Source organism: Gadus chalcogrammus, chromosome 5 (assembly GCF_026213295.1).
Source record: "Gadus chalcogrammus isolate NIFS_2021 chromosome 5, NIFS_Gcha_1.0, whole genome shotgun sequence".
In the NCBI taxonomy this organism is placed as follows: Eukaryota; Metazoa; Chordata; class Actinopteri; order Gadiformes; family Gadidae; genus Gadus; species Gadus chalcogrammus.
The window spans coordinates 18,399,268-18,424,592 of record NC_079416.1 but is presented as its reverse complement, the minus strand read 5'-3'; the positions used below and the strand labels follow the sequence as shown (position 1 = coordinate 18,424,592).

Genomic DNA, 25,325 nt, shown 5'->3' with positions numbered 1-25,325 from the left:
CACGCCAGCGTTGCTCTTCTTTCCAGAGGAAGAGGAATGTCAGACAGGACTCGTATGTCAACACTGAAGATCCTCCGGAGAGAGGCGTACTCCCAACAACCTGATGGTCCTTTGATGACGCTTTCTATCTCTTTTCTTCGCGGACATTGACTTCACCCAAGAGAAGAGCAGCCGCCTAGCCCTAGTGTTCCCCGGACGATGACAGAGTTTGCACGGAGTTAAATCTGCAATCTTTACACATATTTAAATCAGAGGGGAGGGGGGGAATTGGTGGGAATCTGATTAGCTTTAGCCTTGAGGTTAGCCTGTTCGTTCGGTAGATTATAAATCCATTCCAACCCGTGTGGCACACTGTTGACATGATGTTTCCATCATCGAGACACTCGGTAAGTGGTGTAGCAGAGGGCTTTTCACTCATCCACCACCGGTGCTAGCCCGTGCTAGCTTAGCGTTAGCCAGGGGAGCTAGCATCCGCGCTTAGCACCCCCATAGCTACAAGCTACCCTTTTTCTTTAGTTTAAGTCATGTTTTAGACGTGCCGTTAGATTACCTGGATGGCTATTAATGCGCATCCAGAGTTATTTGGGATCACATGCCACAGCGGATCATGAATTCATGTGATCAGGTGATCTCATGAATGTGTTGACACAATGAAAACCAACCATGATGTTCCTACCCTGGATGGTGATCAGTGATTTAGAAGTCCATGTTCAGATCCGGGATGGTGATCAGTGATTAAAGTCATCATTGACCCTTCATGGGGTGGGACCACGTTACCCAACACGACTAAACTACTCAATTGATGAGTTTAGGTTCGAATTTATGGATTTTCTGGGGAGTAAATCATTTATTTTTATTTTTAAAGACTTGTGATGCTACGTGTCTTGCTCTGACCCGTTGACCTCTTGACTTTGTGCCACTTGTTTTGAGAACTAGGATGTTCAGTGGAGCAGATTAAACATGGCCTTACTGCACTAGTCTTCAGCCCTATTCCTAATTGATCATGTTTTACCTATGTTCCACACATTCAGAGCCTATCTGACTAGCGGCACTGAACGTAAATGTATGCATGGCAAAACGTTCCCTCGCTCTGATTGTACTTAAAGGCAAGCCATTTAAGGGAGAAACGATTAGTCGGGGTGTTTCTTGATGACTCGTGCCTCTCTAGTCGTATTTAGAACACCCTGCTTCCCTAAATCCCCCATCCTCTTAAATAGGTTCATCTTCAATGTCAGCCTTCTGATACTCAGCCAATCAAAGCCTGCGTCCCTAGTCTGACTTCCAGGTGGTTCTCTAGCAGAGCCAGGTTTCTAGTGAGGTTCTCCTCATAGTCCCAGGGTTCTAGTGAGGTTCTACTCCTAGTTCTTGTGAGCCGCTATTCCAAGCTCAAGGGTTCTAGTGAGGTTCTACTCCTAGTTCCCGGGCTCTAATGAGGTTCTCCTCATAGTTCTAGTGAGCTTCTACTCCTAGTTCCAGGGTTCTAGTGAGGTTCTCCTCATAGTTCTAGTGAGCTTCTATTCCTAGTTCCAGGGTTCTAGTGAGGTTCTCCTCATAGTTCCAGGGTTCTAGCTAGGTTCTACTCCTAGTTCCAGGGTTCTCGGGGTGTTCCCCTGGGTTTGTAGTCACCGTCTGTGTGTTGGTTCCAGGCGTCAGCACAGTCCGGTCAGCCCCTGAAGTTCACCACCTCGGATTCCTGCGACCGCATCAAGGATGAGTTTCAGTTCCTCCAAGCACAATACCACAGGTGAACACACACAAATGCACACACATATTTCAAGAACTCCTGTTTTTAAATGCCCAAGCGTATGCCTGAATGTGTGTGTGCTCTGAACCTCTACAGTTTGAAGATGGAGTGTGACAAGCTGGCCAGTGAGAAGTCAGAGATGCAGCGTCATTACATCATGGTGAGGAAGACTCCATCTTTATCTTCATTTGAGAAGTATTTACACCACAGCATCGGGGAACGGTGGGCTCTGATGGGTCGACAGCGAAGGGTGTGCAGTCATTCTCAGTAACGGGACTTCCTCTTCCACCTCTGGGCTACAAATCCAACATGAACAACATCTGGAATGGAGCTAGACCAGATGTCCGCTTCATATAATAACCGAATAATACGATTTCAGCTGATTAAGTCGACCACAAACAGTTATATTCTAGATGAGAGTAACTGATATCTGATCAGTGTGGGTCACTCTGGTATGAGCTGATTAGACCAGTCTGGGCTGTCCTGTTATTGGGCGATAATGTACGACCGGTCTGGTGCTAACCAAAGCAGTGATTTATTCCTTGTATATCTGTGTTCTATTGTCTTGCCACATTGTAACTCTGTGTTTCTCCTCTGCAGTATTATGAGATGTCGTATGGCCTGAACATTGAAATGCACAAACAGGTAAATAAAGACCGCTTATGAAAGTCATACCTCGCTTATTTAGAAGGCCTAGTGCGTCAGACTAACACACAAACACAATATCCCGGTGGAAAGAGACAATACTGGAGGGGCCATATCGTCGAGATGTTAACCAAAACTGAGATGGAATTTCTTCTTTGTGTTTATGATGTGTATGGATTTCAGGAGCATTTTGAAACCCAGAGAAGAATGAAAGATGATAGATGCAGGAGGCAATCATAAACATGATACGATTTCACTCATGAGAATCAAATGACCCTGAATGTAGGCCACACACTGTTTCATGTAAAGTAATGGATCCCTGCCCGGGGATATTGACCGATGTGTAACGTAACGTGTCCAGCGCGTGGCGGGCTATGACCAAAGTGGCATCAGAACCAATGCCCTATGTGCATAAGGACACGTGTGCTTCAGTCTGGCTGGTTGATGTTTTAACCACTCTTCCCCACTCGTCCTCCGCCGTCATCAATATTCTCTGTTTTGAGGTGGGGGGGGGGGGGGGGGGGGGGGGTTTGCCCGTTAGAGGGCGGCTGCTCGCCCGTTAGAGGGGGGGGGGGGGTCACATGTAGCAAGGGCGTCTCCCATCCTCCTCCTCATCGCTCAGACACGGACGGCCGTTCAAACGCACGTCAGCGTCAGCCTAGTGTGAAACATGACCACTGATCTATGAGGGCGACATGCAAATGAGACGCTGTGCAGTGATGGGGGGGGTTCTAAAGACGGCATGGCAGTAAGAACCTTCTTGTGTGTGTGGCTGCGTTCCCAGGCTGAAATAGTCAAGCGGCTCAGTGGGATCTGTGCCCAGGTGATCCCGTACCTGTCCCAGGAGGTGAGTTCCCACCTGGCTGCCGGCCCCCGCTTTATAAAGGGGCAACCCCCCTCTAAGATAGTAGGTCGCCTACCCTGGACGTATTGGATGGGTTTGTGAGTGCGTGTTGTGTTGTGTTGTGTTCCCAGCATCAGCAGCAGGTGATGGGCGCCATCGAGCGAGCCAAGCAGGTCACGCCCCCAGAGATGAGCTCCATCATTCGGGTACGTCGCTGTCCGGGTGGCACTCACTAAAGGGCTCTTTACGGTTCCACGTCGACATGACGGGTTTACGCCCACCGACGGGCGCCTCCCAAAAATTGTTAACCCTCCGTCGAGGCGACGCAGCAGCGAGGGCTGGGATTGGTCCGCTTACTTAAACCAAACGCAGAACCAAAGCAGGGTCCCGACTGCGTTGAAGTGTCGGCTTCGACGTGGAACCATAATCAGCCCTTGGAGATGCACTGGAGATGAACCGGAGATCTCATTTTTTTTTATCACGGATGCATATGAAAGGACTTTGTAGAGACGTGTTCCTGTGTGTGACCACGCCAGTCCTCGTGTGGATGTAGGGACTCAAACACATTCATCTGCCCAATGCCCTAACCGATCACTTATTAAGACGTTCAACAATGAGAACACACTCCTCCCTAACAACTAAAGCTGAGCTTCACCCTCCATACTGTCGTTATGGGACGTCATGTAGGACAGAGATAACAAAGATGATCCTAACTCTTTGTGTGTGTGTGTGTGTGTGTGTGTGTGTGTGTGTGTGTGCGTGTCCTTGTCTTGCCTGTCCATGTGTCCTGTGTGTATGTCCTATATGTGTGTGTGTGCGTGCATGTCCTATATATGCGTGTTTGTGTCCTATGTGTGTGTGCATGTCATATATATATATATATATATATGTGTGTGTGTCCTATATGTGAGTGTGTGTGCGTCATATATATATATATGTTTGCGTGTCCTATATGTGTGTGTGTCCCATACGCGTGCGTGATGCTCAGCAACAGCTGCAGGTGCACCAGCTGTCCCAGCTGCAGGGCCTGGCGCTGCCCATGACCTCCCTGCCCATGGGGCTGACCCCGCCCACGCTGCCCGCCGTCTCCTCCAGCTCCGGGCTGCTGTCCCTCACCTCCATCCTGGCCAACCACTCCCACAGCCAGGCCCAGCTGGCCAAGGAGGACAAGGCCAGGGAGGCGGCCGAGAGGGAACAGCGGGAAGAGGATGGGGACAAGTCGGACTAGCGGAGAGGGGGCGAGAGGGGGGAGGCGGGCGGGGCGGACCAGACTAACCAATGACGGAAGAGGAGAGGTGGGAGGAAAGGTGGAGGTAGCGTGTGATTGGAGGAGAGGGAGGGAGGACGGGAGGAGGTGATAACGTTTAGAGGAGGTCAGCGTGAGGCTCTAGCTAGAGGCTGTGGGGTCAGCGTGAGGCTCTAGCTAGAGGCTGTGGGGTCAGCGTGAAGCTCTAGCTAGAGGCTGGGAGGTCAGCATGAGGCTATGAGGTCAGCATGCACAGCGTGTTGTTGCTTCAGAGGAGCACGCTAACCGGTGAATGCTAACGGCAGCGTCCCCCGCAGTGTTCACATCCTTCAGGAGTCCTACCGTACTCCATCTCCCACAATCCTCCTCTTCTGTTTGGTTCTTTTTGATTATCGCTTTATTGAAAGAAAAAAAAAATCTAAACTGTATATTTCATCGTTTTGTTTGGGGCTGTTTTTCTTTCGTTTTCTTTGAGGTATTTTTGTTCATCCTCCCCGATATGAAATGTACTCCTGTTCTTTCCTCTTAACTGCCCTGTGTGTTGCTTTCATTCTGCTCTCTAATCGCACAACTTTTTATCAGTTACCCCCCTAATATTTCTGGACCACGAGGCGATTCTCTGAACCGGGGGCCAAGATGGCCGCCGCCTGGAGCTCGACGAAGCGCTTTCTTGGATCAACTTGTTGTCCTCTACTGAGCTCATCACCTCAGCCTTGTACCTCACCCCTACAAAAAGTGTATTTTCCATCAGTTAAACATACTGTTTTACCTTTTAACTATAAAATCATAGTGAAAACATCCTAGTGTCAAATATTTTCTTTATTTCGCTTTAATTTAAAGCTTCTTATTGTGTCTATATATTATATATATATATATATGTGTGTGTGGATATATAGGTATGCGTGTGTGTGTGTTAAAGTAGTGTGCCCCCAGTTTTTTTACCTAAAAGTTCTAAGGAAGCAGATTGGGGACATGGGAGTTTTTGATTTTAAAGTCAAAACTTTATGTAGGGACAGATGTATATCTTTAGAGACAGATGTATAGTGATATGATTAGTTGATAGTAAGTTTATTCAGGCGTCGGCCTACAGCTGCTTATTTCTCTCCCATTACTTTGGCGTGTAAAGCGCTGGAAACAAATGCATTTTTCTTTCCTTTGACGACAGCAAAGCATTTTTGTGTAACAGGTTTTTCTTTGGACAAAGGGACGGATTAACAAAACCCAAATGTCCATTGTGTCACGCAATAGGCTGCTTTTAGCATTGCATTGGTCTTCTTGCAACTGCTTTGTAAAAGTAACCAAGGTTTTATTCACCTCTTTCTAGTCAAGAAAAGAAAATACATTAGAAATCAAACGGACCAACATTGGCTGTATTAAGTTTTACTCTCAGCCACCAGGCGGCAGCAATTATCAATCATCCAATCTTGGACATTGATTGGAACACGGTTCGTCTTCATGATCGGATTGACTTTTTATTTCATTTTTTATTCTCCGCGACGAGGATGGGGTGGGGCTTAAGTTTAAAAGCATGCATTCATCCCGACTTTCAGAGCCGGCGATGAGATCATTAATTTAATCATTTTGTATGTTGCAAAGCTGCATTGTTTGTCTGCTTGTGAAAGGAATTAATAACTCCCCAACCCACCTCTCGGTAGGCGCTGCCCCAACCTAAATATCTATTAGTTGCTTGATAGGCAACGTGTTTGAAAACAATAGTTGGGCTCCGCTTATAAAATAAACGGTAATAAAAACCACTTGAGCACCCGTGTACTTAGAAAATACCAACAGATCTGGCGGGGCAGTAGGCCTATTACAAGCGGAGAATGGAAACGAGTAGGCTATTTTATATTGTTTTTTCTTCTGTTTAAAAGAAAAGTGACTGAAAGATTATACAATATTAAAACATGACTAAATGTTACAATAAATCCAAAAGTGGCTTTGGGTTAAGTATCTCTTCACTTTTCAACTGATAAAAGACGTACTCGCACACGCACACACGCTTTTCAAGGTCATTTTGTCATTACAGAAATTGTGCCCATGTCTCTAGAGAAAATGTTTACATTCAAAATGTTGTTTTCCTATCCCCAAGTAGGCCTACATGAAACCAATCATAATTCATTTTAATCATTCAGAACCTAGGCTGGCTAGGAGTACAAAAATAAAGAAAAACTAAAAACTATCGATACAAAGTACCCGAGTCCTCGTCGCATCTGGGAAGTTGTTTTAAAGCTTGAGGCGTTCCATCGCTTTTTTCTTGGGGAAAGATGGCACTCCCATTCTTCTGGCGGAGGAATCCCAGCCCGCCTCTCCTCGGGAGAACAGGCTACGACACGATCACTACTTCGCGGCTCACGATCACCCCCCAGAACGAGAGCGGTCACGGAGCTGCAGAGCTAGTGCTGGTAATGATGACGCCTAGACAAGAAGATCTACCCGCGCCAAGGTCACAGGTTTCCTCCGTCATAATAGGAGCCTCTACCTTCTCTGTCCGTCACACAAAGGTCTGAACTGCAGGTCTCTTTTTTTCAGAAGAACAATATAAAAAAATAATGAAATAGTGGTTGTACCGGTGACGTAAGTAACACAGCAAGCCATTTAAAAAGTTAAAATTACATCTTTATCACATCACCTGGGAAATAACAGCTGCGACGTCGAGCCCAAAAACATTAGTAATGCAGTGTTACAGTTAGCCATACAAAATTAAAAAAAATATTCGACTGATTTAGTGAAGTAAATTTTTTTTGTAGATACTGCAATAACGTGATCGTTTGTAAAACATTTGATTACACATACCAAGATATATATATTAAAAAAAAAATCACATTTGAAAGCTGAACTTGTTCCCGCAATAGCGTATTGACAAATTAAACTAAACAATAGACATTTGAAAAAAACTAAAAGTTAGTATTATAGATATATATGGTGGTTAGAGACGTCTAAATCAGTCAGATAATACCAAACCATTTCTTTGAAAAGGTTAAGAGATGGGGAACTCAGCCCGGGGACATCTCCAGTGTACAAACCGTTCTCTGTAGGGGAAACTAAATAACTAAAAACTATGTTGACCCAAACTAGCAACAAAATAACACTTTCATATCGCATGGTTAGCTCCATTCAAGGACAAAAACTAATATCTAGTTGCCCCCTTTTATATCAACAGAACACAAAACGTGTATTGGCAGCCAGCAAATAAAGACTGCAAGAGTTTGACTTAAAACTAAACACTATATAAATACCACAATACTGCGCGCGCGCGCACGCGCACACGCACACGCACACACACACACACACACACACACACTAAACTTTGGCTCGACCAGGAGATGAACACATAGGGTTTCCCATCATGAAGTTCAGGGGGTTAGTCTGTACGGCCTCGACAGTGGTCTGTTGTCGTCGTGATTTTCATATTCATGTGATAGAAGTGTTGCAGTCGCCCGCATATCCTGTTCCACTCATTTTCCCCCACTCGTGTGTTTTGAAATGGCGGGCCGTGTTAGTCACAGGGTACAATGCGGTACAAATAACAACAAAACAACCTCAACCACAAAATTGCGGCCAGAGCGGGCTGTGTGGGGCTTCCGGCCTCTGCTATCTCCCCAGGCCGTGAGCCGGAGCTGTGCCGACGGAGGCAGCGGTGGGGTACTGTGTGGCAGTGGAGGAGGTGGAGGAGGAGGGGGTGGAGGGGGTGGTGCTCAAACCGTCCCGGAACAGTTGTAGCGGGTGTGGTTGCCGTGTGGGCCGTCGGGGGCCGGCGGGCTGGGCTTGCGCTCCATGTTCTGCTCCTCGGACACGTGGTCCTCCAGGGGGGGGGCACAGCGCTGCTTGAAGAAGTCGGAGACGTAGCGCACCTGGAGGGGGCGGGAGGGGAGGGAGATAGGGAGGGAGGGAGGGAGGGAGGGAGAGGGAGGAAAAGGGAGTGAGGGAGAAAGAAAGGGAGCGAGGGAGAAAGAAAGGGAGAGGGGGAGATGGAGGGAGAGAGAGAGAGGAAGGGAGGGACAGAGAGGGGGAGAGGAAGGGAGGGAGGGAAAGAGAGGGAGTGGGAGAGAGGAAGGGAGGGAGAGAGGAAGGGAGGGGGAGAGGAAGGGAGGGAGGGAGTGAAGGGGAAACAGAGATCCAGATTTGTATTTCCTCGTTGACAACATGCAAAACAAAATACATACGACTGAGAGATAGAGGTGGATAGATAAGGGGTGAGAGAGAGAGACACACACACACACAAACGACTCACGGTGAGGCAAGCGATCAGCGCCCCCTGCAGGAGGCCCACCACCACGTCGCTCCAGTGGTGTTTGTAGTCGGACACGCGGGTGTAGCCCACGAACAGGGAGAAGGCCACCAGGAAGAACTGGATGGTTGGCCGCACCAGACGGGTCCACTTGCCCTGCATCCGGGCCTGCACGTACAGCTGGACACACACAGATACACCCGCCAGGATACATTACATACACACACACACACACACACACACACACACACACACACACACACACACACACACACACACACACACACACACACACACACACACACACACACACACACACACACACACACACACACACACACACACACACACACACACACACACACACACACACAATCTATTTATCTACACACATACACACATCACACACTATCTATCTATATACACACACACAAAGGACACTTTACACATACACATATATATACATATACATATACATACACATACACATACACATATACATACACATATACACATCAAGGACACATCTCTCACCCATACACAATATCTATATATACATACACACAGAGTACACATCACATACACAATATCTATCTAGATAAGACAAGAGAGAGAACACACCCACACATACAAATACTCACCGACAGGAACAGCATGCAGTACATCCCAAAGGACGAATGGCCAGAGTAGAAAGATAACCTGGAACCACAAAACATGGAGCATCATGTGAGTGTGAGTGAGAGTGAGAACGAGAGAGAGAGAGAAACAGACATATAGACAGACAGAGATGGAGAGAGAGAGAAACAGAGATACAGACAGACAGAGATGGAGAGAGAGAAAGACAAAAAGAGAAAGAGAGACAGACGCAGAGAGACGGAGACAGAAACAGAGAAGGAGACAGATAGACAGAAACAGAGGGACACAGAGAGAGAGAGACAGAGAGAGGTCTTTCCCACCTGGACTCGGTCACGTTGCGGTGCACGCCCGTGCAGTTGATCACGGCCAAGTAGCCGTTGCAGGTCACCGGCGCGCACACAGACAGGAAGTTGGGTCTGGGCCGGCCGATGGTGAACTTGGCCATGTCCGTCAGTGATTGGCTGACAGCGGCGCCGAACAGGAAGGTGCCCACCACCTTGTAGAGCGCCGCCAGGTACTGGTTGAACGGGGAGTTGGAGTACAGACGCTTGGCGTACACCAGGTAGGCCTCACCCGACATGATCTGATGGATCAAAAACAGGACATATGCCCAATCTGGCAACACCGAAACTAGACCTACTCGCGCTCACACATGTGCTCGCTGTTGCCTCGTGGTTGCTATGACTACAGCCAGAGCTACAGCACAAAACAGCCAATCACAACTGTCCGACGTACAGCCAATCACAATGTGCGGCCATTCAAGCGTACAGCCAATGATATTGTGTAACGTAATCAGCAGACGACAGACCCCGAGCCGATCTGGAAGCCGAGCCGATATGGTACTTACACCGGCACATAGTTTACGATAATCGCCTCTTCTATTTCTGAAGGTTGCCGGTTCGCAGCCGTGTCTCAGAATTCTTCTACAGCCAATCAGTTTGCATTTGCTCATGAATATCCATGAGCTCACATCGACCCCTCTGCAATTCACAGGGAATTGCCATATTATACAGTCTATCTATGGTATCAATAACTAATCAGTTGCAAGGAAGAAAAGAAAGTCTGCGTCGATGCCTCATATATTCTCTAATCCCAAGTCCAGTGTCGCGAGCGGACGGCGACGATGCCATGACATCTAGAAATCATACCGTATTTAATGGGTTATAATATTGATGTATATACATTATGCAGGGGTCGATTATAACTCGTGAATAATATTATAATGAAGGTATGAATCATTCTAATCAGAATCTTTTTTTACAATTCATACATTATAATTATTCACGTCTTGAGCCATCAGGCGGAACATGTCCGGAACGCTTCTAGTGGGGATTGGGGCCAGTGCGTGGGCGGGGCTTAGGATGAGCATGGAGCAGGTGTTGGTGACAGTGTGGGCGGGGCTTACGATGACCATGGAGCAGGTGATGGTGACGGCAGCCATGGTGCCGTGGGAGATGGTGTCCTTCCTGTAGGGGTAGCTGATGCTGCTGTCACTGCAGTCGATCCCCCGCTGGTACGGCCGGAACCTCAGAGTCAAGATGGCCGACGGCAGGGCCGCTGAGGGGGGGGGGGTTAAAAGAGAAGAGAGAGAAATAAATCACTGATTGGTTTTAAGGGTATTTTTAGGGTTAGGTTTTGGGGTAAGGGGTCATTTTAAACGGTAAGGACATAGAGCGCAACGGTGAAAGCCCTGGTTCCAGAAGTACATTTTCCATTCATTTTCTGCATTGACTATTAATAAAATCGTGACAGCCTGGTCTGAAGGGTGCTTGAGTGAAGTGGAAGTGGAGGAGGACATGAATCCTCTTTGACCAGCAACAACGGAAGAAGCAAGGGCCTTTTTTTATCCAAGAAGGAAGAAATGCTGAGTGGAAGGTTACAGTGAAACAAGCCGCCATCCAGCCCAGTAGCCACTGAGCGACCGCGACTGACGCACGTTCCCACCAATGAGGACTTTCCGTTCGGCGAACCACTCCGTCTTCCTGATGGACCTGACGGGTGACTCTCAGGCCACGACGGGGACGCGGCGAGGAGGAAGGAAGTGGCTAAGAATACACACAGACACGCTTATCTGGCGGTGTGGAGGAGAGTCCTTTGTGTGATCGTACAATACGTACAGACGCAGATATCAGTCGCCGTACGACTGGATTTGGACGTTCTAAAGATGACCTCGGTAACCATGGGGACACCGGCCTGTTGAACCAACTGGGACGGAAAGCGATTCTTCTTATTACACATTCCGAGAAAGTTAATTTAGGTCCTGCCCGAGCCTTTATTAAGTGAGTGCTGAATGCAGCGCTGGACTATTATTCTTCTTAGGTTTTATTCTACTTTACTTTGGGACCAACCTCCTCCCTAAATTTTTTCACCTAGAGATTAACTTGGAATCGCAAGCTTCTACTTTTTAATTATTATTTTTTTCAATGGAAGTCCATCCTCTGACACTTCAAACTTTGTAACTTGGTCAATATTTAACTGTTAACCTTCGTTACAATTTTAACAAATCAACATCAAATCATCTTGTAACTTAAATTACAGATTATCAGTATAATTTATATTTTTTTCTGAATCGCAGTTTAACTGTTTAATTTCATACCGGCTTCAAATATTTTCAGTTTGTCTGTGGGGACCCCCGTTTATACTGTATGGTTAGGTGCTTGCTACATATGCGTTTTACTCCCGGTAGAAGCTAAATGCTAACAATAATGCTTAAACAATCTTTTTCACGTCATGGGATCTACACAAACGATATGCCATATGAAAGCTCAGACTCAAAGGATTCCAACAGTATAAAGGGCTGATTATGGTCCCACGTTCGCATAACGCAAGGGGGTTATGGACCCCTTACGTGCTAGGCTACATTTTGAGAGGGGTCATCCCTATGTTCCCCGGGTCCTATGTTCCCCGTTTTTCCCAAAAAGGGTCCTATGTTCCCCTGTAGCCATACATACCGGGGAGCATAGGACCCTTTTTGGGAAAAGCGGGGAACATAGGACCCTTTCCTGGGAAAAGGGTCCTATGTTCCCTGCAATCTATCAATCTATAATAATATTTAAACTTTGACGCGACATTCGCGTGATGACAGCCAATCGGCGTTCAACAGCGTGGCCACTGATTGACATGTGTAACGTAACAGCCAATCAGCGTTCAACCGGCCAACTCAGTGCAGTGCAGTCCGGGGTGAACTGCAGCATGGAGGAGAAAGTGATTGTTGCCATTTGCGACTCCCGGAGCTCTTTATATAATATAATATAATTGTATAATAATATCACGGCCAAAAGCTCTGTGCGCCTCCAGATGGCCGTAGCGCGGGGAGCTCTCGTAGGGATTGGGCTTCTCGGGGTTTGTTTACCGGCGTATGAATAGACTGCGTCAGGTTCTCCGACGTCTCTCCCTCTTCCACAAAAGGTAAAGACATGCAATGGTAGTTATCTTGGCCAGAATTTGGCAGTAATGGTGGAAAAAGTAACAGACCGGGGAACATAGAACCCTTTTTTTGAAAAAGGGTCCTATGTTCCCCGGCCGCATACATATCAGGGAACATAGGACCCTTTTTGGGAAAAGCGGGGAACATAGGACCCTTTTTTAAAAATAGGACCCGGGGAACATAGACACGCTCCCTTTTGAGACATGTCCAAAACAAAACGTTTTTACATTGAATGTGATGTGACCTAATTAACTGCATACTTGTGACAACATAGTAGCCCAGACTTTCTATAGCTGTGTGAAAAAGTCTAATGTCTAATATGAGTGCATATCTGTTCAGACCTGTAATTCATGTCTTAGACTTTTTCTCGCAGCTACAAATGAAAAACATTCAATTCTCTATTTATGGAGATGACTGAGTCACAGTTGAAACAAATGAGTTTCAGCTCTAATGCTGCTACTGTCTGTAATATGTTTCTATTTAGATTATTTGTAAGGATATTTTGTTATTATTGTCCGAGTCTGGTTTTAACTAATGCTGGGCTTACACCAAAAGATTTTCACATTCCCAGACTAAAAACTGCAAGAAAGAATTTAGCGTTGGATCAAGTGTGATATTTAACAAGGGTTTTGTAGATATGTAGATATGGGGGTTTGAGATGCAGCGACCACCGGATGTCTGTTAACTTCCTGTTCAGGTTTCATACCTTTCTTGTCAGCAGCACAAGAGACACAAACTTGAAAAACAAAAACAAAAAAAAGTAACAACTGCTATTTGCAGTGCTGTACTATTATTCGGATGTATGTACTTGATTCAATTGTTTTAATAAAGTACAGGGTTCATCCCGTCCCACCCCTAGTGCTGATAATGTAGTGGGCTGGTCTGGACAGAAAATGCCAGGGCTGAATTTTTATCTAATGCACTTTGTGTTTATTTGAAATGCAGGCCTCATGTACCTGTTTTGTTTACTTGTTTTTTCATTGCTAAAAGTAAGCTATTTGGAAATTGAAAATAAATACATCTGAAATTATAAGGAAATACACTGTGTTGATTGTATTTGACAAAAGTAGTCTATTAGGAGGTGGTAGGTTAGTGGTTCGGACCTGTCTTGGAGGGAATTTTTAGCAACTGGACCTTGATCAAATCTAGTTGAAGACCCCTGGTCTACATGGTCATTGCGTTGCGGGAACGTGGAACAATCATCAAGGCTTAAGTCTCGTCATTTGTGAGCTTATTTCGATGAACTAGATGTGAAGGAATATGGTCAATAACATTATTTTCCAAATTACTACCACCCACCCACCCACCCACCCACCCACCCACACACACACACACACACACACACACACTTCTATATTTTATCTAAAATGTATTCAAACTATTTGTTTCAACACTCTTTTTCCAAACATTATTATTTTTTTGAATGAGCACCAGGAGAGTGAAGCTGGCTCCTGATACCAGGAGAGTGAAGCTGGCTCCTGATAGGACACCAGGAGAGTGAAGCTGGCTCCTGATAGGACACCAGGAGAGTGAAGCTGGCTCCTGATCCTCTGCCCTCAGGATTTTTACTCCATCACCTTCCTGTTTTCGAGAGCCTCACGTCAAGCATGCCCTGCTCATTTGAGGAATGGCTTTTGTGCAAGTGTGTGTGTGGGTAGCATAGTTCCCCTCCTGCTCCACCTTCCAGCGCACTGACTGGTCGTTCCCACCCCTGGGTGGGGGTGATGGAGAGGGTGTTTGTTCTGCTAAGGATAACGTGGCGATAAGCCTTTGGGTCCAACACACACACACACACACACACACACACACACACACACACACACACGTTAATCTCCTCTATTATTTCAGAGTCCATCATCTCTTTATGAACCTGAGGTATTTCCTACACCTCCCCCCCCCCCTCTCTACACCGTCACCCCCCTCACCCTGGGGCCAAGTCCAGCAGCAGGGAGGCCTCCTGATGCATCCTGAACACAGAGCTATGCATCGATGTTGCATAGCTCTGTCAGAAGAACACAGAACTATGAACATGCATATCTTGCTATTTTGTCAAACCTTTCTAGGTTATTTAGAAACGCACCTCCGACCCTTTCTCCACCTCTAAACTGCCCTCTTAACCACCCCAACCTCCACCTCTAAACAGCCCTCTTAACCACCCCTACCTCCACCTAAACTGCCCTCTTAACCACTTCCACCTCCACTCTAAGCTGCCCTTTTAACCACCCCTACCTCCACTCCTACATCAACCTCTAAACTGCCCTCTTAACCACCCCTGCCTCCACGTCTAAGCTGCCCTCTTAACCACCTCTGCCTCCACCTCAGGGGGTGGAGGTGAGACCCGCTGGGCCTCAGCGGGGCGTCTTTGTTATGTTGTGACTGTAACATTTTTACTGTTTTCCTGGGCTTTTACGGGACCTACAACCCCGAGAACAATGTCGCGACTTTTTCCATTGTCTTTCTTCTGGACACACACACACACACACACACACACACACACACACACACACACACACACACACACACACACACACACACACACACACACACACACACACACACACACACACACACACACACACACACACACACACACACACACACACACGCAGACGCAGACGCAGCTCTCCTCACGACATACGGGTCCGGCGAGACAGAGCGGACGAGGGGAAAGTCTCCACAGAACCACAGATTCCTCCTGGAGAAAACAAACATTGTGGAATCTGGGATGAGGGAACGAGCTTCCTCCCGACCTCCGACCCGACAGGAAGTGGAAATGTTCCTGTTTTTCGACTCTCAAGATAGGCTCGTGTTGGCCGTCGCTCCACGCCGCTCCGACAGAACGCGAGCACGTCCAGACAGACCCTGTAGAGACACGGCGTGTCCACCACGATTAATATTTTTTTGGGGGACAAGCGAACTACAAACTAATAGAATCTAGTTTAAAAAAAATAAAAACCTTTGATTAAGTGTATTATAGAAATAGAACAGCTGGATACATTTTTGTATATTATTTTGGATAAGAACATTTTCTGTTTGAAATTTTTTTTTTTTCCACTCAGTTACGTTTGAATAATCGTGATTTCAATATCGACCAAAATAATCGTGATCATGATTGTTTCCATAATCGAGCAGCCCCACGTGGACGTAGCTCTCAGCTCTCCGTCGTCACTACGAATCCCAACCCCACTCTGAAGGCCAATAGAGCGGTGTAAACCAGTTCAGCACGGTCCTACCGCTCCCGACATGGTGTAGTAACAATGGTCTGCGGCGGAATAAGTCCACCGTATCGGCCTGCGACAACATTAGGGCGGCCAGGTGTGGTTCTCTCTGCTCCGTCGGACGCTGTTCCTCCGTGCGGGTGCGTCGACGACGTGGTCGTGACGCCGTCGTACTCAAACGCTTTCGCTGGAACGAGATGCACTCCTGATCCGTTGGGCCAGGGGCCACCCAGAGTGCGTTCAGACTGAACATCTAAAAAGGGGTCCAAGAGGCTCAGGTACGCAGGATGAACCGGTGAACCTGTGAGCCCCCCCAAACAGGTCTGGAGGAGGAGTCTGTTACCATGAGAACAGACAGGAGGTCCTGCTAGGAACACCGCTGACACATTATTAAGGAAAGCTTCATGAAGTCAGGGAAGTCAATTGCAAACAAAAGAAGTGCTGTACTGTAAAATAGTACTTTCCGCTCCTATATTACACTGCCATGATGCTATAGGCAGACGTTGGACTTTAACCATGACTTATTGGTATAAAGTTATGATGTTATAAAGATATTACCCTGTGATACCGGTATCATAAGGAGACATGTGGATCAATCCCATTGGCTGATGTGTCAGTCAGTCACACTCTCCAACTGCCCAGGGTTGCAAAAATAATTTAAGCCAAAATGGACAAATAAAGTTGTATCGTTTCATTATGTAGGCTTCTTACGTTGGTATCTTTTTGCCCAGTCAATATTATCCTGATATTTTGAGCCCTTAAGGGAACCTGCCAGATCTTTTTGAAGGAACAAAGACGACCAATGAACCACAGGTATAGGAGAACCTTCCTTGTTTGTAATCAGTTCTGGTTGAATATCGCTATGTTGAAAGATATAGGGCGTCTGTTTGCTTAACCGACCACAACCAAAGTGTTGCTGATATGAAATCAATCTCTCTCTCTCTCTCTCTCGGAATGTAAGAGTTCACAGAAGTTAAGGCTTCCCTGCTTACACTGGCACATAGTTGGAAGCAGCAGATGTGCTTGTGTGTGTGTGTCTTTTGTGTGTGCGTCTCCATTTGTCACCCGAACAGTTGGCGGACGCTGTCGTAAACAAGTCAGCGCAATGTTGAAATGCTTTATAAATATAAATGTAATGAGACAAGCTGGAGCAGCTATTTCCAGTCGTCCTCCCCCCCCCCACACACACCACTGAACAGTGTGGATCTTAATCAGGGTCTGCTTGAGAGGCTAATTCAGAAAGATATTTTGACGATATTTCAACACAACTTTCAAGTGTGAAGAATGAACTTCCCAGCCGAATCTCTCTCTCTCTCTCTCTCTCTCTCTCTCTCTCTCTCTCTCTCTCTCTCTCTCTCTCTCTCTCTCTCTCTCTCTCTCTCTCTCTCTCTCTCTCTCTCTCTCTCTCTCTCTCTCTCTCTCTCTCTCTCTCTCTCTCTCTCTCTCTCGACAACTGTGCGGGGGGGAAACAGCCGCTCTGGCCTGTCGCTTACACGCAAACAGCTGAACACGGGCTGGCCTGACAACAGGACAGCAACGTCACAAGCCTTTCTGACCCAGAACTCCAGGAGAGGACGTCCTGCCTGAGTAGGGTCACACGACACACACACACACACACACACACACACACACACACACACACACACACACACACACACACACACACACACACACACACACACACACACACACACACACACACACACACACACACACACACACGGTGAATGTCTTGAAACAGCCCGATGGTCTGGTGGGGTGGAGGTATGGAGGCGGTGTAGGGAGCAGGACAACGAAGGAAGAGGTACCCCCAGGGGTTCCCTAGAGGGACGGGGGGGGGTTAGAGTCATGACCAGGCAACGTTTCCTCAATATTGGCTGAAAACGTATGCATGCATGTCGTGCTCCTTTGAACCACAGACCCAAGCGCACACGCACAGTTTTCTGGATGTGCGCTTTGAACAGAAGAACGGTCGTTAGCATTCCTCCCCGTCACTCAACAGATGGCCCCCGCTGAACGGACACACACACACACACACACACACACACACACACACACACACACACACACACACACACACACACACACACACACACACACACACTTCTGGTCCTGCCGAATCATTTGATTTTAGCTTGAATCCTTGTGACCACTTCTCCATTCCCTTAACTTGACACTTCCTTGAATCACAAAAGTATCAGGTATCACGACACTAAAGACTCCTATCTGCTCAGATCTCCCGACTGGCAAACGTATCGTATCAAAGGAACCAAAAGTGATTTACTGAGCCATTCAGTTTCAGTCCCTCAAGTGCCTCATGTCCCTCAAAGACCCAGTCCCTCATCTCCCTCATGTCCTTAACAACGGGGACCTTCTGGGGGTCAGAGTTCAAGGTGGGATAGGGCGTCGGATTAGCACTTCACAAACTTTGTTTTATAAAGTTATTTCCAAAATATTTAGTACCACAACAACCTTATGACTTACGGTCGCCGGAACTCGATGAGATCAGATATTAAGTGACTTCAACAAGGAGAGGAAGAGGCTCAGGAGGAAGGAAGAGTCTGTAGACTAGCACTCCAGAAGATTTAGGATGTCAACTCTGTTTCCTTGTTTCAAAAGGTTTCATAAAAACTAGGGTTCCATCCGTCTTTCTAGGACAAGTTTGAACAGGAGGTTGAACAAGACTGTTCACACACACACGGCATAACATAAAACACACACACACTGTGTGTGTGTGTGTGTGTGTGTGTGTGTGTGTGTGTGTGTTCTTATGTTATGCTGTATGTGTGTGACACACACACACTGCATAACATAAGACCAAAGACACACACACTGCATAACATAAGATCAGCACATACGACCAAACATGACTAGCATAACACATCTTACACACACACACACTAATATTCCAGAACTTTTGCAAACATAGGAGAGGGCCAATGCCCTTTGCTCATCCGGCGATCAAAGTTCAATGGAAACACGCAAAAACATTTAAAAGGCAGGAAACCAACTTCAGAAAGGTCAATAACCATCAACGATGGACACATGGAGAGATTACCGGAGCAACACTGCACACAAAACATGGAATTACAGGGGTGTAGGGGGGGATAACAGGACTATAGATTCAACCTGTATTTACACACAACAACATCCCTCCGTAATAACAAAAAAAATCCAAGACACACAAGCCCTTTGACTGGGCTGTTAACCTCTGAACAACCACCGCACGATGCACCAGATAACACAGAAGCACTCCAGCGTCCGCCACTGTTTCCAGGTCGTGTTGTGGACTTCAGAAGCCTGCTGATTAGCTGGTCAATATCTTCAATCCATGGCGCTGTTATCCGATCGATAACAGCGCCCTCCCAAAAGAGTAGGCTGTTCTCTTGAAAGGTGACATCGCTTCCCTATAACACTCTCCCTGACTGCCATTTTTTAAAAGACACCCAAACGCACACCCAGAACACCTTTAATGTGGTCCAATGGAATTAAAGGATAAAGTAATGATTATAAGTGAGTTAAGTAAGGCGCTGGAGCCAAACACGTCCACCTCTGCCTTGGGACTCCCCAAAGCAGCCCAGTGGATCCCGGTAACAGTTGAAGAGCCAACAGCCATGTTGCAACAGGACAAGGAGCCGCTCACTCACCGACAAACACGCTGAGGACGTCCACCACCACCAGGATCATCTTCCTGCCTTGCTCCGTCATGTTTCTTCTGCTGTTCCTTACAACCGCACACGGTGCTCACAGCCAAGTTGTGACCGGTCACTATGCAAGTGTGTGTGTTTGTGTGTGGGTGGGTGGGTGGGTGGGTGTTTGTGAGTGTTTGTGTGTCTCCCTGAAGTAAAACACATAAAGAAACAAGCAACCAGATCTGCTCGTTCTTCCGGACCCGCTCGCTCCTCTACCTGCGCTGCTGAAGCCAAGGTGTGCGAGGCGAGATACGCGGCGCGCTCCCGCTGAGAAGGTGTGCGCGGCGACGACGCGTGACGACGTGCGCTCTCAGAATTCCCCCTCACACACACACACACACACACACACACACACACACACACACACACACACACACACACACACACACACACACACACACACACACACACACACACACGCTAGCGCTCACACACTAACTCAAACAGACACTCACGCACAGTTGGTGCAAACAATGAGGGGCAAACATGTGTTATGAAACCAGAAAGAGATTGTCTGGTAGGGAATGCACACACACACGCGCGCGCACGCGCACACACACACACACACACGCACACACGTAACTCAAGCCAAAGCTTGAAAGAAGATCGTCTCCCCCTCTTTTGTCATGATTTGTGTGGATAAGATTGTATTGTAAGTGAAAAACAGCCGAGAGACAAGAGTTTGTGTGTGTAATGTGAAGTACATTATATTGATGATGGAAAAGGAGTCAACATTCAGATTTTGGCTCAGGGTTTTGCTGAGTCACAGAAAATAATAAAGCTGCTTTGAATTAAACAAAACACCTGCAGCCGTTTTGATAACTGAATCGACAGCTGCGTCCCACCATAATAATAATCAATAACAACAATATTATGCAAATTATTCTGACCAAAGTAATTAAGTACTTTCCTGATGTAGCCATTTTTCGTACGACAACGTTCCCAAGCATGCTTGAACAAAACAAAGCTCATAATACAGCAAAGTCACACACATAACACAAATACTGGATTAAAATAACACTTCTGTAGGATAAAACGCACACAGAGAGGACTGGTAGGCTATAGGCCTGTTTATTGGCGGAAACAACGAACATATTATACGGAGGGCCTCAGTCAGGTCCTGAGAGAAACGAGAGAGCAACAGGTCGAAGGCCGCCGGGCCGGGAGAGTTCAGGGAGAGGGTGAGGGGTGAGCTGGTGAGGCTTAGGGGTGAGAGGGTTAGGGTTAGAACTGTAGAAGAGCAGCAAGCTGCCGGCGGACGGGTTCGGCATCTGGCAAGAGGCACCATGCTCAACTCCGCCGCGCCCTCTGCTGGACACGGATGAGGCTGTGACGAAGGTCGGCCCTTGAGCTCTCTGGCTCCCCCTGGTGGCAGAGAAGACTCAGAGGCCCAGGAGGGGGCGGCAGGAGCGTAGTGGTCGTCGCAGGGCAGAGCACACTGGGGCAATTGGAGCAAAAACGGAGAGGGGGCGGGGAGGAGGATTGTGTGGACCGGGAAGCACGGTGTAATAAGTTGTGTCGCGTAGCATTCCAGGGTTTTCCAGCTGTTTCCAGAACCAAACAGATCTCTGACTTTGAGACAAGTATGAAAACAGGTGAAGCATCATGGTGCTGAAATGATGGAGAAAACCAAGCTAAGCAGTGACGGCCAGACCGGCTAACAGCCCCCCTCTCATTCGCTCCTGCACTTCCTGGGCAGGGGGAGAGCCAGCTCTTGTAGCCGTGGCGATGGTTTAGCTAGCAGAGCGCCGGCGCTGATGGCGTAGGGGTCGTAGCCCTGGAAGAGAGCCTCTCTCTGCCTCGGGCTGGCCAGCTCTCGCACCCTCAGGCTGGGCACCGCACGGCGCACAGACCCGGGCACCGGCCAGCTGGAAGGACGCCCACACAGGTACCCGGGGGGGGTACGCTTTGGGGCTGGGGAGGGGGGAGAGAGAGAGAGAGAGAGAGAGAGAGAGAGAGAGAGAGAGAGAGAGAGAGGGGAGGGAGGGGGAGAGAGAGAGGGGGAGGGAGGGAGAGAGGGAGGGAGGGAGGGTGGGAGAGGGAGAGAGGGGGGGAGGGGGAGAGAGAGAGGGAGAGGGAAGGAGAGAGGGGGAGGGAGGGGTGAGGGTGAGAGAGAGAGAGAGAGTTGGTGAGAGAGAGAGAGAGAGGGAGAGGAAGGGGGAGAGAGAGAGAAGGAGAAGGAGACAAAGGGCAAGAGTTAGCATCCAGGGTTGGCAACATCGCAAGTTCATGTCTGCGTTCTACACCAGTTCTACATCAGATCACTGAACGGCCGAACACATACCCGGTAAATCGGCCAAAACAGGCATTGGTCAACAGATGCCAGCCTCCGTCACCTTCGTTATTGTATTTATTATATAAATGTAGTCTCTTGTTTATCATTATTATTACATGTCCTGTGTGCTGCCGTCTTACTAGCGAGTTGCTCCACGCGGGGCGTGGCCGCGGGCGTCTTGCGGGCGATGGGTGGGGTCCTGAACCCCTGACCCGCCTCCACCCGTGGCCTCAGCCTGGGGCCTCCGTCCGTGGCCTCCACCCGCGGCCTCAGCCTGGGGCCTCCGTCCGTGGCCTCCACCCGCGGCCTCAGCCTTGGCTGGGACAGCTGGAGGATACGAGACGTAGCACCCCCGCGGGGCAAAGAATGGGCACGCTGCAGACACGCACACGCACACACACACACGTTTACACACGCACACACAGACACACACGTATATACACACCCACTCACACTGATATATACACGGAAAGACACACCGTATATAAACACACACAGGTATGAGCATGGGGGGGGGGGGGGGCGCACACACACACATATACAGACACACACACAGATATAAACACAAATATATATACGCTCAGATACAGACACACAAATACACAAACACAGCGTATGTACACACACACACACACACATATATATATACACACACATACACAGATATATATATACACACACACACACACACACACACACACACAAACCGGTTATATACACACACACAGATATATATACACACAAGCTGTATATACACACACAAATACACCGTTATACATGGATGTGTCTATGTTTGTGGGGTACATACTGTATGTATACACACAAAGTCACAAACACAAGCATATTATATAAACACCAACACACACGTACAGACACGCAAACACAGGTGCATACACATACTGGGCCCCCTCCCCTAACCCTCACAGGGGGGGGCGGCGGGCGGTCCGGGAGCCAGCCCACAGCAGGGGGGCGCGGCAGGGCCAGCGCACACACACGCTGGGAGGCACAGGCCCTCAGGGCGCCTTCACTCACCCGCCAGACGGGAGACCTGCTGGGGGGGGGGGGAGACAAGGTGAGAGAGAGAGAGGAGATCCCGTCCCACCGGAGAGTATGCAGGATGGTGATTGGCCGACGTGCTGGAGGCCACACTACTATGAATGTAGGATATTAAGAGGAACCAGGGCGGGCTGGTGAGGCCAGTGTTTTCACTGAGCGTTACATTACAGAGGATGGATCCTGTTACACAACACAGCGCCCGTGGAGACGGGGATGAATCTGAGCGTGTTTGACCCTTCTTACTTTGAGGTATTCTAAGAAATGATCTGTAATTATGTGTTTTTTTGCCATTTAAATATCAATCCCCATCGCAGTGTCAAAACAGTAGAGCTACTCTTTTCAGGCACACATAGGCCAGGGGCCCCTCTTCAGAGACTGGCCCCTGGCCCTACATGGACCTGCTGGCCCTGGGGCAGTCTTTCCCAAAGACGCCAAATAAATTGAAGATTTTTATTTTATTATATATACAGTATATTTATATTTTTTACACATTAGCATTTTAAAAAAATTCAACAAGAAGCATGTTTTTGATAGTACTGAATGTTTGTATCGTTCTGTAATTTTACTTATAACATTGAATCTAGGTGAAAGGCTAATGTACATTGTGAGAGGAAATAACAACAATGAGATAGCCAAAACAAGGAGATGTGAACTCCGCCTAAATGCATTTATTCGGTCTCATTTAAGGCAGAGTATTTAATATCTGTATAATGTTTTCATAATACACGTTTCATAAAAAAGTGCATAAAACAAAGTTGTGATTTATCTCTTTGAAATGGCTGGTTTAAGTCAATATATAAGGGGATGCGGAATTGGCAGTTAAAACGTTCAGGAATGTTAATTTATGCACAAATTTGTTCTCATGATTTTAAAGATAAGGCCTATTGTGAATTGGGTCGCGATGGTTTGTAATTAAAAAAAAATGGGCCCCCAGAAAAAAGGTTTGGTAAAAACACTGCCCTAGGGTAAGTGGTGCCCCTGGCTTGGGCCTTTAGGAACCCGGGCCCCCTGAGGCAACATGGCTGCTGGGCCTACAGGAACCCGGGCCCCTGGCCCTCCGTGAACCTGGCCCCACCCTGTAGTTTACCTGAGTGGGTGCGGAGTCGACCACAGCGGTTTGCCTCTGCATAGCTGAGCCCCGCGAGCTGTCAGCCCTACGACACAATAAGAGCGTCCATAAGAACCTTGACCACAGGGGGAGGTGAACACACACAATAAGATCGTCCATATAGAACCTTGACCACAGGGGGAGGTGAACACACACAATAAGAGCGTCCATAAGAACCTTGACCACAGGGGGGGGTGAACACACACACAATAAGAGCGTCCATAGGAACCCTGACCACAGGGGGAGGTGAACACACACAATAAGATCGTCCATATAGAACCTTGACCACAGGGGGAGGTGAACACACACAATAAGAGCGTCCATAAGAACCTTGACCACAGGGGGAGGTGAACACACACACAATAAGATCGTCCATATAGAACCTTGACCACAGGGGGAGGTGAACACACACAATAAGAGCGTCCATAAGAACCTTGACCACAGGGGGAGGTGAACACACACAATAAGAGCGTCCATAAGAACCTTGACCACAGGGGGAGGTGAACACACACAATAAGAGCGTCCATATAGAACCTTGACCACAGGGGGAGGTGAACACACACACAATAAGATCGTCCATATAGAACCTTGACCACAGGGGGAGGTGAACACACACACAATTAGAGCGTCCATAAGAACCCTCACACCAGGGGGAGGTGAACACAGACAATAAGAGCGTCCATAGGAACCCTGACCACAGAGGGAGGTGAACCAAACAGCTGTGGTAGAGGCTGGTCGTCCACAAGACAGACAGACAGACAGACAGACAGACAGACAGACAGACAGACAGACACGTACTAAATGTTGTCGTGGAAGTCCTCACTGGTGCCAACTCGTCGAGCCAGTAGACAGAACGCCTGAGAAGACATGAGACATCGCTGACTGATGGACATAGAAAGCAGATCAATGAAACAATGGGAAGAGACTCATCATGCAAACCCACCGGTCGGGAGATCTGAGAAGGCTGGCTTTGTGAACAGCCAGTTGTTCTAGCCGGGTTGCCATGGACACCACTGATGTGGGGGGGGGGGGGGGGGGTTAACAAAGCCATGTCACTTTTTGAAGAATCCCTCTTTATACTCATAGCTGTGCAGTCCATCATAATTTCCCTTTATGGGATGTGACTGGAACACAGAGGACTCCTCAAAATGAATGAAATAAATAATACCTCTCACATAATGAAGACGTACAGTGCCTTAATGCGGA

The 25,325-nt window shown here is 47.8% G+C and overlaps 3 protein-coding genes across 3 annotated transcripts; 1 reads left to right on the top strand and 2 right to left on the bottom strand.

Moving 5' to 3' along the window:
• The first annotated feature begins 18 nt into the window (after positions 1-18).
• Positions 19-5,293, top strand: LOC130382489 (TLE family member 5-like). Its single transcript, XM_056590286.1, has 7 exons — positions 19-386; positions 1,647-1,744; positions 1,841-1,904; positions 2,345-2,389; positions 3,174-3,236; positions 3,365-3,439; positions 4,222-5,293. Exons 1-7 carry the CDS (start codon positions 360-362, stop codon positions 4,459-4,461), a joined length of 612 nt encoding a protein of 203 aa, XP_056446261.1. The 5' UTR covers positions 19-359; the 3' UTR covers positions 4,462-5,293.
• On the bottom strand, positions 5,270-20,158 carry plpp2a (phospholipid phosphatase 2a). The gene is made up of 6 exons (XM_056590285.1): positions 19,636-20,158; positions 10,749-10,900; positions 9,664-9,926; positions 9,349-9,406; positions 8,711-8,887; positions 5,270-8,330 (listed from the first exon to the last, which is right to left on the bottom strand). Exons 1-6 carry the CDS (start codon positions 19,694-19,696, stop codon positions 8,175-8,177), a joined length of 867 nt encoding a protein of 288 aa, XP_056446260.1. The 5' UTR covers positions 19,697-20,158; the 3' UTR covers positions 5,270-8,174.
• A 1,194-nt stretch (positions 20,159-21,352) lies between these two features.
• Positions 21,353-25,124, bottom strand: spmap2 (sperm microtubule associated protein 2). Its single transcript, XM_056589757.1, has 6 exons — positions 25,063-25,124; positions 24,918-24,976; positions 24,099-24,165; positions 22,880-23,003; positions 22,096-22,282; positions 21,353-21,594 (listed from the first exon to the last, which is right to left on the bottom strand). The coding sequence occupies exons 1-6, from the start codon at positions 25,122-25,124 to the stop codon at positions 21,353-21,355; spliced, it is 741 nt and encodes a 246-aa protein (XP_056445732.1).
• Positions 25,125-25,325: the final 201 nt, after the last annotated feature.